The sequence below is a fragment of the Saccopteryx bilineata genome, chromosome 4 (genome assembly GCF_036850765.1).
Source record: "Saccopteryx bilineata isolate mSacBil1 chromosome 4, mSacBil1_pri_phased_curated, whole genome shotgun sequence".
Lineage (NCBI taxonomy): Eukaryota > Metazoa > Chordata > Mammalia > Chiroptera > Emballonuridae > Saccopteryx > Saccopteryx bilineata.
Genome location: NC_089493.1, coordinates 69,944,367 through 69,959,894, shown reverse-complemented (window position 1 = coordinate 69,959,894; position 15,528 = coordinate 69,944,367). Strand labels below are relative to the sequence as shown.

The 15,528-nt window shown below is 36.3% G+C and overlaps 1 protein-coding gene across 2 annotated transcripts in view; it reads right to left on the bottom strand.

Annotated features, from left to right (window-relative positions):
• Window positions 1-15,528, bottom strand: part of TRPM7 (transient receptor potential cation channel subfamily M member 7) — a 123,731-nt gene that overhangs the window by 60,026 nt on the left and 48,177 nt on the right. The window contains exons 6-12 of one of the 2 annotated variants that reach the window (XM_066276400.1): window positions 14,677-14,801; window positions 12,917-13,088; window positions 11,357-11,531; window positions 9,587-9,710; window positions 8,635-8,707; window positions 5,692-5,792; window positions 1,637-1,771 (exon numbers count right to left, since the gene is read on the bottom strand). In XM_066276400.1, the coding sequence (XP_066132497.1) occupies window positions 1,637-1,771; window positions 5,692-5,792; window positions 8,635-8,707; window positions 9,587-9,710; window positions 11,357-11,531; window positions 12,917-13,088; window positions 14,677-14,801 (905 nt within the window). Of the gene's footprint in view, window positions 1-1,636; window positions 1,772-5,691; window positions 5,793-8,634; window positions 8,708-9,586; window positions 9,711-11,352; window positions 11,532-12,916; window positions 13,089-14,676; window positions 14,802-15,528 lie in introns of those variants that run through there. The other variant, XM_066276401.1, reaches the window with a different exon arrangement.

The window sequence follows — 15,528 nt, the reverse complement described above, 5'->3', positions numbered from 1 at the left end:
TGCCTTCCATGAAGCCAGACATTAAAGAGATCTGTGAAACCATAGAATTATTCTACTTCCCAAACTAATATTTTCCTTGAAAGAGGTTTTAATGTTAACATATAATAGATTTTTGTTATTAAATACAAATTTATAAAAAATTTTAAGATTAAATCATTTTATGTTCTAAATTGGTCAATATTAACACATAAACAATACCTCTTTAGAAACAGCTTTTTGAGGTCCTCAGTAATTTTTGTTATAGGACCATGATACCAAAAAGTTTGAGAACCACTGTTTTGTCACGTTAAAATCCCTTAAACTCTAAAAAACTTCATTAATAATTGATGCTGAAAGTAACTATTAACTGAGTTATACAATTAAAAAAATTACTTGCCTTGCTAATGGGATCAATTTTTATTTTTATTGTTTTATATTGTTTTATATTTCAGGGATAAACCTTACTTCAGCACAATGAATAATCCTTTTAATTTTTACATCTGTTCGCTAGAGACAGAACGCCAACAAAGTTCAATGTAACTGTGCTAGACACTATTAAAGGAAAAAAATGAGGGAAAATAAAGATATAATCCCTACTCAAAAGTAATTTACAATACACAGGGGAAAGTATAATTATACCTAACTGACTATGCCCTTGGGCTTCATGAAGGCAATGGCATGGCATTTAAACCAAGTTTTAAACAATGAATAACATTCCAGCAAGTGGAGAGTAGTTGAAAGAAAAACACACACCAGCACTGTGTAAACAGCAAGTGCTTTTTTATAAGGGGATGGGGCTGAAATAAAAAGACCAAAAGAGAGAGATACTTGAGGCAAATTTTCAAAGTCTCAAAAGCTGGAGAGCTTTGAAAATCAAGCTAAGGGTTTGGGTTTTATTCTATACATACTGAAGAGCCATCAAAGGTTTTAAGCTGAGAAAAGATATAGTAAAACTATGTGATTATAAGAAAAATCAATGAACTGATGGGAAGAAAGACTAGACAAGGAAATTAATACACAAAAGTGGTACAGACTGTAAATGACTGAGCAGTACAAAGACATTAGGAATGAAAAGGAGGTGATAAATAGGTAGAAACTGATGAATAAACAAATAGATTTGCAGTCAAAGGCAATAATCTAGGAGTTGGTGGTCATAGTGCTCCTCAACGTATAGGTCAATTAAATTCATTTTGTTAACATGAAAATTAATAAGATGGGAAGTATTTACCCTCTCCAATACTAGTAACATGAAATCTGAAATGAAATGAGAAAGGTTTTGTGAAGGAAATAGTTACTTTTCAGGAGCTCTTTAGAATAAGAAACAGTTTGTAAGCTAAAAGGCAGATACCATAAAGTCAAATAACAAATGTCAAAACCAAAAAGGAGGAAAGAAAAAAGCAGTGTGTAATTTCTCCACTAGGCAAAGGATTCAAAAGAAATTTGGTGTAGCAAATGATCACCAAGAAAAAGAGGTCACCACCAGAAACAAAAAAGGGCTTCCACTTATATAACCAACCCTTACTAAGACTAGCTGTAACTTTTTCCATGTAATCTAGCAAGACATTAAAGGTTTTATCAAAAGGATTGAATATGTTCAGTAAGACAACATTTCCCAAAGATAATAAAACTTAGTTAAAGAATCTTAACATATACTTACAGTGTTGTAAAGTTCTTCTAGTCTAGGAATGGTAAGGAATTTATGCATGCTTACTCCATTTTCAATAAGAAGTTTTACAAATGCAACTCTATCCATTACAAGAGCATCAAGCATAGCTTGTTCCAAGGATCCAACCTAAAAGATTATCAAATTAATAAATATGTTTCACATATTCTAGTTGTACCATTCTAAATGCAAGTCCTTACAATTTATCTCTTTGATTTCGAACAGTTTTATAATAAAATTGAAAAAATGAAAAATAGTGTAAGGCTAGAATTCAAGGCATAAAGAGAACAGACAGACGTAAAGACATCTCTAGAGTAGCATTCTACAAAGAGAACTGTAGGAGAGCAAGTGTGACGAGAGGGGGAAGGGGGAAGAGGAAAGAATCCATGATCAACTAAAACTGGGGAAAAAATATTTTAGAACAATGATTCTCAATATTTAGGAAATGATTTTTGGAGAGATCATTTCAATAATTGAGGGCCATTACTAACATTTAATGGGTAAGGTCAAAGGATACCAGAAACCATATAACATGACAGCTAATCTTATTTTTTTTAAAAGCTGTACTAAATAGAGAAAAGATAAAGGAATACATCAGTAAATAAAGTCATCAAACCATAAAGGAAGACAGCAAGAGAAGAAAGTTAACAGAGGGATTACAAAAATAGCTAGAAAAGCCCTGGCCGGTTGGCTCAGCGGTAGAGCGTCGGCCTAGCGTGCGGAGGACCCGGGTTCGATTCCTGGCCAGGGCACACAGGAGAAGCGCCCATTTGCTTCTCCACCCCTCCGCCACGCTTTCCTCTCTGTTTCTCTCTTCCCCTCCCGCAGCCAAGGCTCCATTGGAGCAAAGATGGCCCGGGCGCTGGGGATGGCTCTGTGGCCTCTGCCTTAGGCGCTAGAGTGGCTCTGGTCTCAACATGGCAACGCCCAGGATGGGCAGAGCATCGCCCCCTGGTGGGCAGAGCGTCGCCCCTGGTGGGCGTGCCGGGTGGATCCCGGTTGGGCACATGCGGGAGTCTGTCTGACTGTCTCTCCCTGTTTCCAGTTTCAGAAAAATGAAAAAAAAAAAAAAAAAGCTAGAAAACAATTAGCAAATTGGCAATATGTACATACCTATCAATAATTACTTTAAATGTAAATGGACTAAATGCTACAATTAAAAGAAAGGGTGGCTGAACAGATAAGAAAACAAAATCTATCTGTATCTGCATACAAGAGACTCACTATAGATGTGAAGACAGACACAGATAGAAACTGAAGGGATGAAAAAAGATATTCCATGTAAATGGAGAACAACAAAGAAAAAAAGCTGGTGTCTATACTTAGAGCAGACAAAGATGGGCACTACATAATGATAAAGTAGTCCATCCAATAATAAAATATAACATCTATAAATTTATGCACCCTACATAGGAACTAATATAAAAAGCAAATATTAATAAACTCAAAGGGGGAAATAGCAATAAAATAATAGTAGGAAACTTTAATACCTCACATCAATGAAGAGATCGTCTAGACAAAAAAATAACCAATTAGGAAATATCAGCCTTAAATGATACATTAGACCAGCTAGCCTTAACAGATAGTATAGAAATCATTCCATCCAAAAGCAACAGAATACACATTCTTCTCAAGAACACATGGACCATTTTCCAGGCCACTAAACAAAGCTCAATAAATTTAAGACTAACATACTTATCCAGCATCTTTTCCAACCACAATAATATGAAATTGGAAATTAAGTACAAATACACAAAAAAATGGAAATTTCACAAACGTGGAAATTAAACAACACAGCATCAAACAACCAATGGGTCAAAGAAGACATAAAAAAAAGAAAATACTAGAAAAAAATAGAAATACAACATAATAAAATTTGTAGGCTATAGCAAAAGCAATTTAAATAGAGAAGTTCGTAGCAATCAATGTCTACCCTCTAAAAACATGAAGTCTTTTTTTTTCTTTTGAATTTTTCTGAAGAGAGAAGCAGGGAGGCAGACAGATTCCCAGTGCATCTGACTGGGATCCACCCAACAAAACCACTAGGGGGTGATGCTCTGCCCATCTGAAGCATTGCTCCGTTGCAACTGGAGCCATTCTAGCAGCTGAGGCAGAGGCCATGGAGCCGTCCTCAGCATCCAGGCCAACTGTGCTTCAATGGAGCCTTGGCTGTGGGAGAGGAAAAGAGACAGAAAGAGAAAAGAGAGGGGGAAGGGTGGAGAAGCAGATGGGCGCTTCTCCTGTGTGCCCTGGCCAGGAATCGAACCTGAGACTTTCACACGCTGAACCGACGCTCTACCACTGAGCCAACCAGCTAGGGCCTAGAAACATGAAAAGTTTTAACCTAACTCTCTACTTCAAGGAGTTAGAAAAAGAACAAACAAAGCCTAAAGTGAGTAAAGGAAGGAAATAGGGAGCAGAAATAAATGGAACTGAGACCAAAAAGACAATAGAGAAGATCAATGAAACTAAGAATTGATTTTCTAAAAAGAGAAACTAAATGGAAAAACCAAGAAAAAAATAAACTCGCCAAGAAAAACAGGACTGAAATAAAATGAAAAGAGAGCTATTACAACTGATATCACAGAAATACAATAGATGATAGAGACTATTATGAACAATTATATACCAGCAAACTGGACAACCTAGAAGAAATGAATAAATTCTTAGAAACATACAACCCACCAAGACTGAACCATAATGGAACAGAAAATCTAAACAGACCAATTACTAGTTGCAATCAGTTTTGTGATCAGTGGTCAAAAACCTTCCAACAAACAGAAGTCCAGGAAAAGGTAGATACACTGATGAATTCTACCAGACATTCAAAGAATTAACACCAATCTGAAACTCTTTCAAAATATAGAAAAGGGAACTCTTTATAAATTAATTTTATGAGGACAGCATTACCCTGATACCAAAACCAGACAAGGATGCCACAAGAAAACAAAATTGGCCCTGGCCAGTTGGCTCAGTGGTAGAGCATCAGTCCAGTCTATGGACATCGCAGATTCAATTCCCGGTCAGGGCACACAGGAGAAGTGACCATTTTGCATCTCTACCCTTCCCTTTCTTCCTTCTTTCTCTCTCTCTCTCTCTCTTCCCCTCTTGCAGCCATGGCTCGGTTGGAGCAAATTGGCCCTAGACACTAAGCATGGCTCCACGGCCTCATATCAGGTGCTAAAAGAGCTCCGTTGCCAAGCAACAGAGCAACAGCCCCAGATGGGCAGAGCATCGCCCAGTGGGGGGCTTGCCAGGTGGATCCTTGTTGGGGTGCAGGTGGCTCTCTGGCTCTGCCTCCCTGCTTCTCACTTAAGAAAAACTAAAAATTAAAAAAAATAATTACAAGCTGATACCTGTGATGAACACACTATTTATGTGACTTTTCAGTTCTAGGATTTTTAGAGAGCTCTGTGTTATTAAAAAACAAGGTTTTTTTTTTTTTTTTTTGTATTTTTCTGAAGCTGGAAACGGGGAGAGACAGTCAGACAGACTCTCGCATGCGCCCGACTGGGATCCACCCGGCACGCCCACCAGGGGCGACGCTCTGCCCACCAGGGGGCGATGCTCTGCCCCTCCGGGGCGTAGCTCTGCCGCGACCAGAGCCACTCTAGCGCCTGGGGCAGCGGCCAAGGAGCCATCCCCAGCGCCTGGGCCATCTTTGCTCCAATGGAGCCTTGGCTGCGGGAGGGGAAGAGAGAGACAGAGAGGAAGGAGGGGTGGGGGTGGAGAAGCAAATGGATGCTTCTCCTATGTGCCCTGGCCGGGAATCGAACCCGGGTCCCCCGCACGCCAGGCCGACGCTCTACTGTTGAGCCAACCGGCCAGGGCCTAAAAAACAAGGTTTTAACTGAAGAGGTAAATAGAACTTATTAAATCCAAAATGGATTTAAATGGAATGTTGTAGAAATGTTTATAGGTAAATGAATTTTGTGCTTTGGTAAATTTTGCAGTTGACAGGTAAAGTGTCAGGTTAGGTCACAGTTCCAACAAAATCTTAGTTATGGTTGGTTTAAATACATTGTATGTAAAGATTTTTTTTTACATACCAGCCACTGTTGTCCATAAACAAATACATGGTTTTTGGCAATGTCAACTCTATCCCATGCCAATGTAAGGATGAGCTGGTCCAATGCAGATGCATTAGTGCCTAAACAAATAAAGAAATTAGTTGACAAGTTCAATCAATTTATCTCCATTAAAATGTGAACACATGAATTCTCCTCCTCCCTTTTAATTAACTTACACAGCTGGTATCAGTCACTTCAGAGGTAGTATGCCTCAGAGAGGTAAGGTTACCCCCAGGGTTGAGGACACTTATTTTCCAACTACAGGAAAGAACAGCCTTATTCACTACAAACAATTCAGAATGTAGAAAACACAAAATGAAGTGTTTTGATCCTAGAGATAGTACTGACTGTTAATATTATGCAAAATACCCTTACAGGTGATTTTCTGTATATATGTAAATTCCTATGTATACTTTTAATTATTTATGCAAAAGTGGATCATACTATATACAAAGTATATGGCAGCCAGCTTTATGTATCATTTTAATGTTTATTTTTATTAATTTTAGAGAAAGAAAGAGGGAGAGGGGGACGGGGAGGGGGAGGGGGAGACAGACAGACAGACACAGGAACATCAATCTGTTTCTGTATGTGACCTGACCTGGGGATCAAACCGGCAACCTCTATGCTTCAGGATGATGCTGCTCTACCAGGGGTCCCCAAACATTTTACACAGGGGGCCAGCTCACTATCCCTCAGACCGCTGGAGGGCCACCACATACAGTGCTCCTCTCACTGACCACCAATGAAAGAGGTGCCCCTTCCGGAAGTGCGGTGGGGCCGGATAAATGGCCTCAGGGGGCTGCATGCGGCCCGGCCCGTGGGCTATAGTTTGGGGATGCTTGCTCTAACCAACTGAGCTATCCAGCCAGAGGATGCCTTATGTATCTTAATATCACATCTTAGTTATCGCTAACTACTGGGCATTCAGGTTACTTTGAATTTTCTGGTGAGTGTATTTTGGGGCACATGTTTGATTATTTACATAGTATGATTTTGTAGATGCCCAATTGGTAGGTAAAAGAATATTTTTCAAAGCTTTTGATACACTGCCAAAATACATTCCAGAAAGGTTACAATATCCTCCAAAGGAATAAGAACACCAAGTAAAGGAAGAAAAAGCTCATTTTTAAAATTTACTTTTTAGCCTTGGCTGGTGGCTCAGTGGATAAAGTGTCATCCTAGCAAGCCAAAGTGGCAGGTGGGTTTGATCCCTGGTGAGAAGCAATCAACGAGTACACAGAGCTGATGATTCTGTTTCGCTCTCTCTCTCCCATCCCAAATCAATGGAAAAATTTTAAAAATCAATCAATCAATCTTACTTTATAAAATATTATAACACTATCTTTCCACATTTCACATAAGCCTTTCTATTATTCTGCTAATATCTTTTACATAAGTTCTGGCTCATTTTCCCATGAGGTAATCATCTTTTTATTATTAATTTATAACAGCTCATTGTGGGCCTTAGCTAGCTTAATCAATTAGAGCATTGTCCTGAAACAACAAGGTTGCAGGTTCAACCCCCAGTCAGGGCACACATGGGAAGCAATCAATGAATGCACAGCTAAGTAGAACAACAAATGAATGCATCTCTCTTTCTCTCTCTCCCGTCCTCTCTCTCTCTAAAAAAAAACAATCAATATAACAGCTCATTGTGATTCCTCCACATTCCTGTTCCTTAATTTCCTCAACTATAAAATAAGAAAAATAATAGAAAATCTTCCCCTTTAGGCTACTATAAAGATAAAATAAGTACTCTAAATCACTAAAGTACAGTGGCTAGCACACAGAAAGTATAAGGCAAATTTATTAGGTAGTCTCTTTTTATTTTAATGCAATCCCATTTACTGATCTTTCTGTTAATGTTTTCTGCATTTCCTATTACTATGTCCTTGTTTCCAAGATGATGTATATGTTATCTCACAGTGTTTTTTAAATGTTTGATCTATTGGCAATTTACTGTGGCCTAATATTTAGGCAATTCTTGTGAATGACAGACAGTAGTGCTCTCTTGCTCTGCTTCTGCCATCTCACTACATACTTGAACTTTCAGTTCCTCAGATAGGAAACTATTTTAGTCTCTAATTTTTGAAAAGATTTTTCACTGTAATACCGTTTGTTGTATCAGTTGGATACCTTTGGCAAGATAATAATAGGAATACAGTCCAATGTGCATAGGCATTAGCCCCTCTGTCCAAGAAGCACAGTTAGTTTTCTTTCCAAATTTCTCTTCAGAATGAAAAGAGCATGTTTAGGAACACAATCTTAAATTTCTGTCAACTAATATATTATTACCTTTATCTTTTAGGCAATTGAAAATGTGACACATTCTTTTTTTTTTCTTTTTTTTTTTAAGGAACAGGGAGAGAGTCAGAAAGAAGGATCCATAAGGACAGACAGACAGGAACAGAGAGAGATGAGAAACATCAATCATCAGTTTTTTGTTGTGACACCTTAGTTGTTCATTGATTGCTTTCTCGTATGTGCCTTGACTGCGGGCCTTTAGCAGACCGAGTAACCCCTTGCTTGAGCCAGTGACCTTGGGTCCAAGCTAGTGAGCTTTTCACTCAAGCCAGATGAGCCCACGCTCAAGCTGGCGACCCCGGGGTCTCGAACCTGGGTCCTCTGCATCCCAGTCTGATGCTCTATCCACTGCGCCACTGCCTGGTCAGGCCGTGATACATTCTTAACAGGATAATTAAAATGGGTATGGTGGCATAAATCCTCTATGATCTTAAAATATTTCTACAAAGTAAACACAAAAGCTAAGTTATTGTTAAAGAAAGCTAATGTGTCTTTCACAAAGAAAAATTATTGAAAAAGCCAGTTCCCAAACACTGCGCTAAATTAAAAGGTACTATCATGTAGAAATAGGATATAAATGAAAGATTACAAATGAAAACAATAATTAAACCATACCTTTAAGCAGTGCAGTAAGTATCGCTACATCTATATCTTGATGTTCATCAGATCCAATGTGAAAAACAGTGATCTATTTAAAGATTAATTCATAATATTATGCCTTTATATTTGAAAAGGTAAGGCATAAGACACATTAAACAGTAATTTCAAACTACATAGGCGATATGGTAGTGGGGGTTCATTTCTTGGTCAGAAATAAGGAACCAAAAAACATGAGTATAAAATGGCAAGTACACTCAAAATATTCGATTTCTTATTAAACTCATTGTTTTAACTTAGCTTATATCCTTTACTTAAAGTAAGCGACTTATGAACTGGGAAATTTATCTGGAAAAATCCTGCTGTTCCTCCTAAAGAGTGAGCATTCAAGATATTAGATGTGTCTTTGATGAAAAATGTTTCTTAACTAGAAATTTCTTTAAATTATTTGAAATGTAACATCATTTAAGAGACTTTTTTGTAATAATGTTTTTCATAAAGAAAAAGACTACTGTAATAACTCTAATACAAATTTTTCAACCAATCTCATTTTCAAGTGTACAGAAATAAAGTAAATGAAAGAAAACAGCAAATCATCCACCACTTAGAGAGTTGACAAAAAATTTTCTCTGCAAATTTAAATCCATGTTTAGATGACTGAAATTAAGAGCACTAATCTTTAATTTAATTTGAACAGAAGAAAATAGTTACAATTTTTTGGTTTCTAAATATATTTTAAAGACATTAACTCTTTAGCATGCTTCCTTATGCCTAGACATAATCTGTTAAGGCTTAGTTATGAAACTTTTCCTAAAATAGAAGAGCAAATATATTTCTCAATACCATATAAAAACTATAATCCTTTTATGTCTTTCAGGTGAAATAAAAACAATAAATGACATCTTTACATTGTTCACCAATTTAGAAAGAACTTTGAAGTAATAGGTTTATTCTGCTAAAATCTACTTACAAGTTCCTTTCTTTTCATACACTCCATCAATGTTTGAAATAAATGAACTGCTTCACTCTGGCCAAAGTTAAATGTTTTTTTGATGGTTGAAATAATATCAGGTTCTGCTGCATCTGGAAGATTCCTATAATAAGAGGAAACATAATTTAATCCACTGTTTTAATTTTCATTATTTGTAGAATCTAATATAAAGTACAGATAGATCCATGTATGACCTTTCAAGCTACTGTATTAATCTTAAATACTTGACCCTCAGTGAAATTTTCTCCTTCATGAGACTCCCATATAAGCCACGAGGGAGGAATAAAATAGTAATTTTTCCCTTTAAATTATTTTGAAATTTTTTATTAAGGTATGTATTTCAATATCGGTACTCATATTTTGTAAGATATATAAATATAATTTTGTCTGACCAGGCAGTGGCACAGCGAATAGTGTCGACCTGGGACAATGAGGACTCAAGTTCAAAACCCTGAGGTTGAGCACCAGCTAGAGCACAGGCTCGCTGGCCTGAGCGTGGGATCATAGATGTGACCCCATAGTCACTGGCTTGAACAAGGGGTCACTGACTTGAGCAAGGGGTCCTGGCTCAGCTGGAGCCCCCCCCTCATCAAGGCACATATGAGAAAGCAATCAATGAACAACTAAGGTGCTACATTCATGAGTTGATGCTTCTCATTTCTATTCCTTCTTGTCTATCTGTCCCTCTCTCTCTCTCTTAAAAAAAAAAAAAATATATATATAAAAAGATAACTTTTAAGATATTATGGCATATAAAGCACTATTTCATCAAGATATCTTTAACATGAGCACATGTACATTTTTATTCCTTTTCTCAATAGGTAGTATATTTACACAGCTCAAAAATATAATGATATACTGTACTCTAAAATGTAAAAAACATGAAAATTCATAATAAAAATATTCCTACTGTCTTTCACCTTCCCAGTTTCACCTCAACTGCTTTCAAGGAACACTAAGAATTGGTATAACTTTCCTGGATCTCTTTCTATGTGTATAAATAATTATTCCTTTTTTTCCCCCTACATAAAAGGTATAGCACAATATACATGCTACTCTGCACCTTCCTTTTTCTGTATATTAATATATTTTAGTAATCTTCCTAAATCTAATACATACCAACCTCACTCAGCTACAAACTAATCCATGGGCCTGACTGGTGGTGGTGCAGTGGATAAAAGCATCGACCTGGAACACTGAGGTCTCTGGTTCAAAACCCTGGCTTGCCTGGTCAAGGCACATATGGAGTTGATGCTTCCTGCTCCTCCCTTCTTTCTCTTTCTCTCTCTCTTTCTCTCTCTCCTCTCTAAAATAAATAAAGTCTTAAAAAATAAAAACGAATCTATTGTGCAGACAGACCATAATTTATTAACCTCGTCCCTTTGATGTATGCTCTATTTTGTTCCAATCTTTTACTGTTACAAACAATGCCATAACAAGTAACTTCATATATATGTTATTCATATGTGTATAAATAGATCTGCAGAAATAATTCCCAGAAATGGAACTAGGCCAAAAGATATATGCCTCTGTATATTTGACAGATCTTATAAAACTGTCCTCTATGAAGATTTGCATATTTTAATTCATTCCAATAATGTCAGACAAGCTACTTCCTCAAGCCTTAACAAGGTATTGTATTAAACATCAAATTTTCATGTTCATAACATACTGAAATGAATCTAATATTCTAAAACACAAGCCTCTTTACATAAAGTTATTATAAATTTGTTGTAATCCCACACTTACCCTCCTTCTTCTGTTTGTTTATGAATGTATGCTAGTAGATCTGCAGCTCTGCCTGTTCCCTCACATATGACAACTGGAACAGGAGGACTTTCCTGCAGGTATTCTAAAACGGTGAGGATAACATTTGGCCCACCCTCAAATATTAGTGCCACCACAGGGACACCTTGACCGATTCCTTAAAAGAGTAAAAGATTTAAGATATTAGACAAAACTAGTAATTTAATCTTCTTTTTTACTCAATCAAAAACAAAATAAAAATAAAAGCCAATGTAATTTCTCTCAAAACTGTACTGACTTAATTTTAAGCACTCAATGTGCTACTAGTCTGGCATAGATAAATAAAATACTGAATAAACTACTTTTTCATTGCTTAAAGTCTGTTCTCAATGACAAAATTAGAAAATCCAATATCTAATTAGGCATATACTAGAATTTATGTATTTGTTGAAAAGTAAAATTATTTTGTTTAATTCACTAATTGAACTCTTGATAAGAAATATATAACATTAATTTGTTTTATTGAGTGATGGGTACACAACATAATTAACAGTTCAAATGCTATAAAATATTTACTTGAAACCTATGTACTCTTACTGATCAATATCACCCCTTTAAATGTAATTTTTAAGTAAAATAAAAAAAACTGATTTAGCAAAAAATGTTTGTTTTAGAATTTGCTTAATACTGTCTAATTTAATTTCTAAGATAAGATATATGTTTTTACTTATTGTTAAAATGTATATTTCTCATTTCAAATACACTGCAACATTAATACAGAAACTAGGAAGAGAATCAGGATTCCATAAAAGGAACTAATTGATAAAAATCTAGACCTCTACAAGAATAACAGAAATAAATTACTGAATACCAACTTTTGTTTTTAATAGTTACCTGCAATGCAATGAGAGAATTCAAAGATAGGTAACTGTAAGATTCTAAAATATTCCTATTAAGAAATGCTATGACTCCATCATAATCTACATGCACTGTCCCATAATTTTGAATTTCTATTTCACTTTGTCATAGAGCCCTATGAACTTCATGGTGTCCTAAGATTATAAAATTTTTTTGAAATAAAAATCTCAATGTTGAACAAAAAAGTTTGACCACAGTTGAAAAGACCAGAATCAAGAATATCAACTTTTAAGACACACCCACACTTATGTTATAAACTTTAAGCAAGGTGATTACCTCTTTGCAATAAAGCGTTCTTTCACTCTTTCACTCTTAAATCTTGAATTTCAAAGTCATGCATTAGAATACATCCCATATTAAAATTATTTCTGAGTTCCTTGGGTGGCAACGGGGTTACAATAACAGAACTTCCCATGAACCTTTGTGGCTTTGGTAGAAATATCTGAGTACCCTATTTAGCCTCAGACTTCTTTTTCAAGGTCACTTTATTTTGTCTAAGGTCAGTCATTCTTAGTTGTTTCATATGCTATATTGAGACATGATAAAATGAGCCCTTCAAAGAACATTCTACCTTTTAAGAATGTTACTGGCAACTAATATAGCCCAGAGTAATTTCAACAATAACAAATTTATAAATTCCCTTACTAGCATGAATTCTTTGCTGATTAATAGTTTTTTCAAGTTCTCTTCTCAGTCTGACTTCTGCCCCATATTTTCCAACAGTGCCATCATCCACCAATATGAAATGGGAATGCAGATTATTCAGGACATTCAATTTGCTCAGAGGGTTCAATAAGGTTTGATAAGGAGCAACCACCTAAACAATACCAAATATAAGTGTTAGTGGAAAATATTAAATACAACATAATGTAAAGTAAAAATAAACTTTGAAATAACCTGTAAAGGAAAGTAAGAGGTAAAATTCAATTTACCTATGGCAACAAATAAAAAATGTCAAAAAATATACCAAAAAGCACAAGCTTTTAAGCTGCCAAAGATTAATCAGTAATTGGCTGATGATACAATTATGCTTTAACTCTTATTGCTGAATATAGATTTCATTATCACATGCAAAGGAAGAAGTAGCAAACAAGAATGTGAAGAAATGATTAATTATTGGTGCATAAAAGGGCAATATAAATAGAATACTAAGTAAAAACTATCAAATATCACATTGCTATTTTTCTAGCCATAACTAGATCTTTAAAGTTAGTAGTAGAAATTTAATTGCTTAATGATCACTTCAAAGTGGTCATTATAATTTAATAATTCCTTTTTAAGTCACTTGATAAATAAAACCAGTTCATGTCTTTAACCTGTTCAAATAAAATATTAGCATTTGATTTACTACTCTTACTGATAATAATAATTCTTTTTTTTTTTTTTTTTTTTTTTTTTTGTATTTTTCTGAAGCTGGAAACGGGGAGAGACAGTCAGACTCCCGCATGCGCCCGACCGGGATCCACCCGGCACGCCCACCAGGGGCAATGCTCTGCCCACCAGGGGGCGATGCTCTGCCCCTCCGGGGTGTCGCTCTGTTGCGACCAGAGCCACTCTAGCGCCTGGGGCCAAGGAGCCATCCCCAGAGCCCGGGCCATCTTTGCTCCGATGGAGCCTTGGCTGTGGGAGGAGAAGAGAGAGACAGAGAGGAAGGGGGGGGGGGGTAGAGAAGCAAATGGGCGCTTCTCCTATGTGCCCTGGCCAGGAATCGAACCCGGGTCCCCCGCACGCCAGGCCGACGCTCTACTGCTGAGCCAACCGGCCAGGGCTTTTTTTTTTTTACAGAGACAGAGAGTCAGAGAGAGGGATAGATAGTGACAGACAGAAACTGAGAGAGATGAGAAGCATCAATCATTCATTTTTTTTCGCTGTGACATCTTAGTTGTTCATTGATTGTTTTCTCTTATGTGCCTTGACCGTGGGGGCTACAGTAGACCGAGTAACCCCTTGCTTGAGCCAATGACCTTGGGTCCAAGCTGGTGAGCTTTTGCTCAAACCAGATGAGCCCACGCTTAAGTTGGAGAACTCAGGGTCTCAAAACTGGGTCCTCCGCATCCCAGTCCAATGCTCTATCCACTGCGCCACCGCCTGGTCAGGCATAATAAAAATTCTTAATGTCACAAGTCATTAAAAATTAAATTATAAAGACTGCCATGATATGGAAAAGGTGTGAAATGTTATACAAAAAAGACAGAAACCGAAATGCACTAACACTATAATGACAATTATTTGTATCTATGAATGTATTTTCAAAAAGATCAGAAGAAAACCTCAGAAAAATACTTTTTAAAGGTAATTTGAAAGATATGATGTGTTCATAAGTATTTTAAGTTTACTCAAAAGATCCTTACTTTAATTTTGTTTATATATAAGTTCAAATATAAGAAATTTAAAATCATTCTTACATCTCTCCCAACAAGATCATTTCTGTTTTCAATCACTCCCCATGGAGCTATTCCAATAGTGCAAATCTTTCGAGATGATCTGGAAGCATGTTCTTTGAGGGCATCACCAACATGTTTAGCCACACCTGTTGATACAAAATTTATTTGAAAATCTACTGATTTTCAATCAGAACAATCATATGTTCAATTTACAATGTTACAATTGAGATCTTGTTCTTTACATATACAGATACAATGCAACAAGGTCCAAAAGACAAATTTTCAAAAAAACAAACACACACAAGACCACAAAGATTAAAAACTCCACAATGTCAAATCACAACTGCCTGAAACGCATGTAAACATTAACTTTTACCATGTTGTTATGATTAGTTCTTTCTTAGATTCCTCATGTAAGTAACTACAGTTTTTTGTTATTGCTCTACATACCATCTTAAAAAACAAAAGGTATGGCCCTGGCTGGATAGCTCAGTTTGTTAGAGCATCCTCCTGATATGCAAAGGTTGCTGGTTCAATACCTGGTAGGGCACATACAGAAACAGTTTGATATTTTTGTCTCTCTCTCTTTCTCTCTCTAATATCAGTAAAATATTTTTTAATGAAAAATAATAAGCAATACACACACATACACACACACAAATACATACCAAACAAGTATAAAAGTAATCCAACTGACTCAAAAACTGGGAGGACAGAAGACAATTCAAAAGAGCACAGAACTCCTCATTATCACTTGTTATGAGCTGGACTGCATCCTCCCCAAAGTTCCTATGCTGAAATCCTAATCGCCAGTACCTGAGAATATGACTATCTGGAATCAGGTCCTTCAGAGGGGTTATTACATTAAAATAA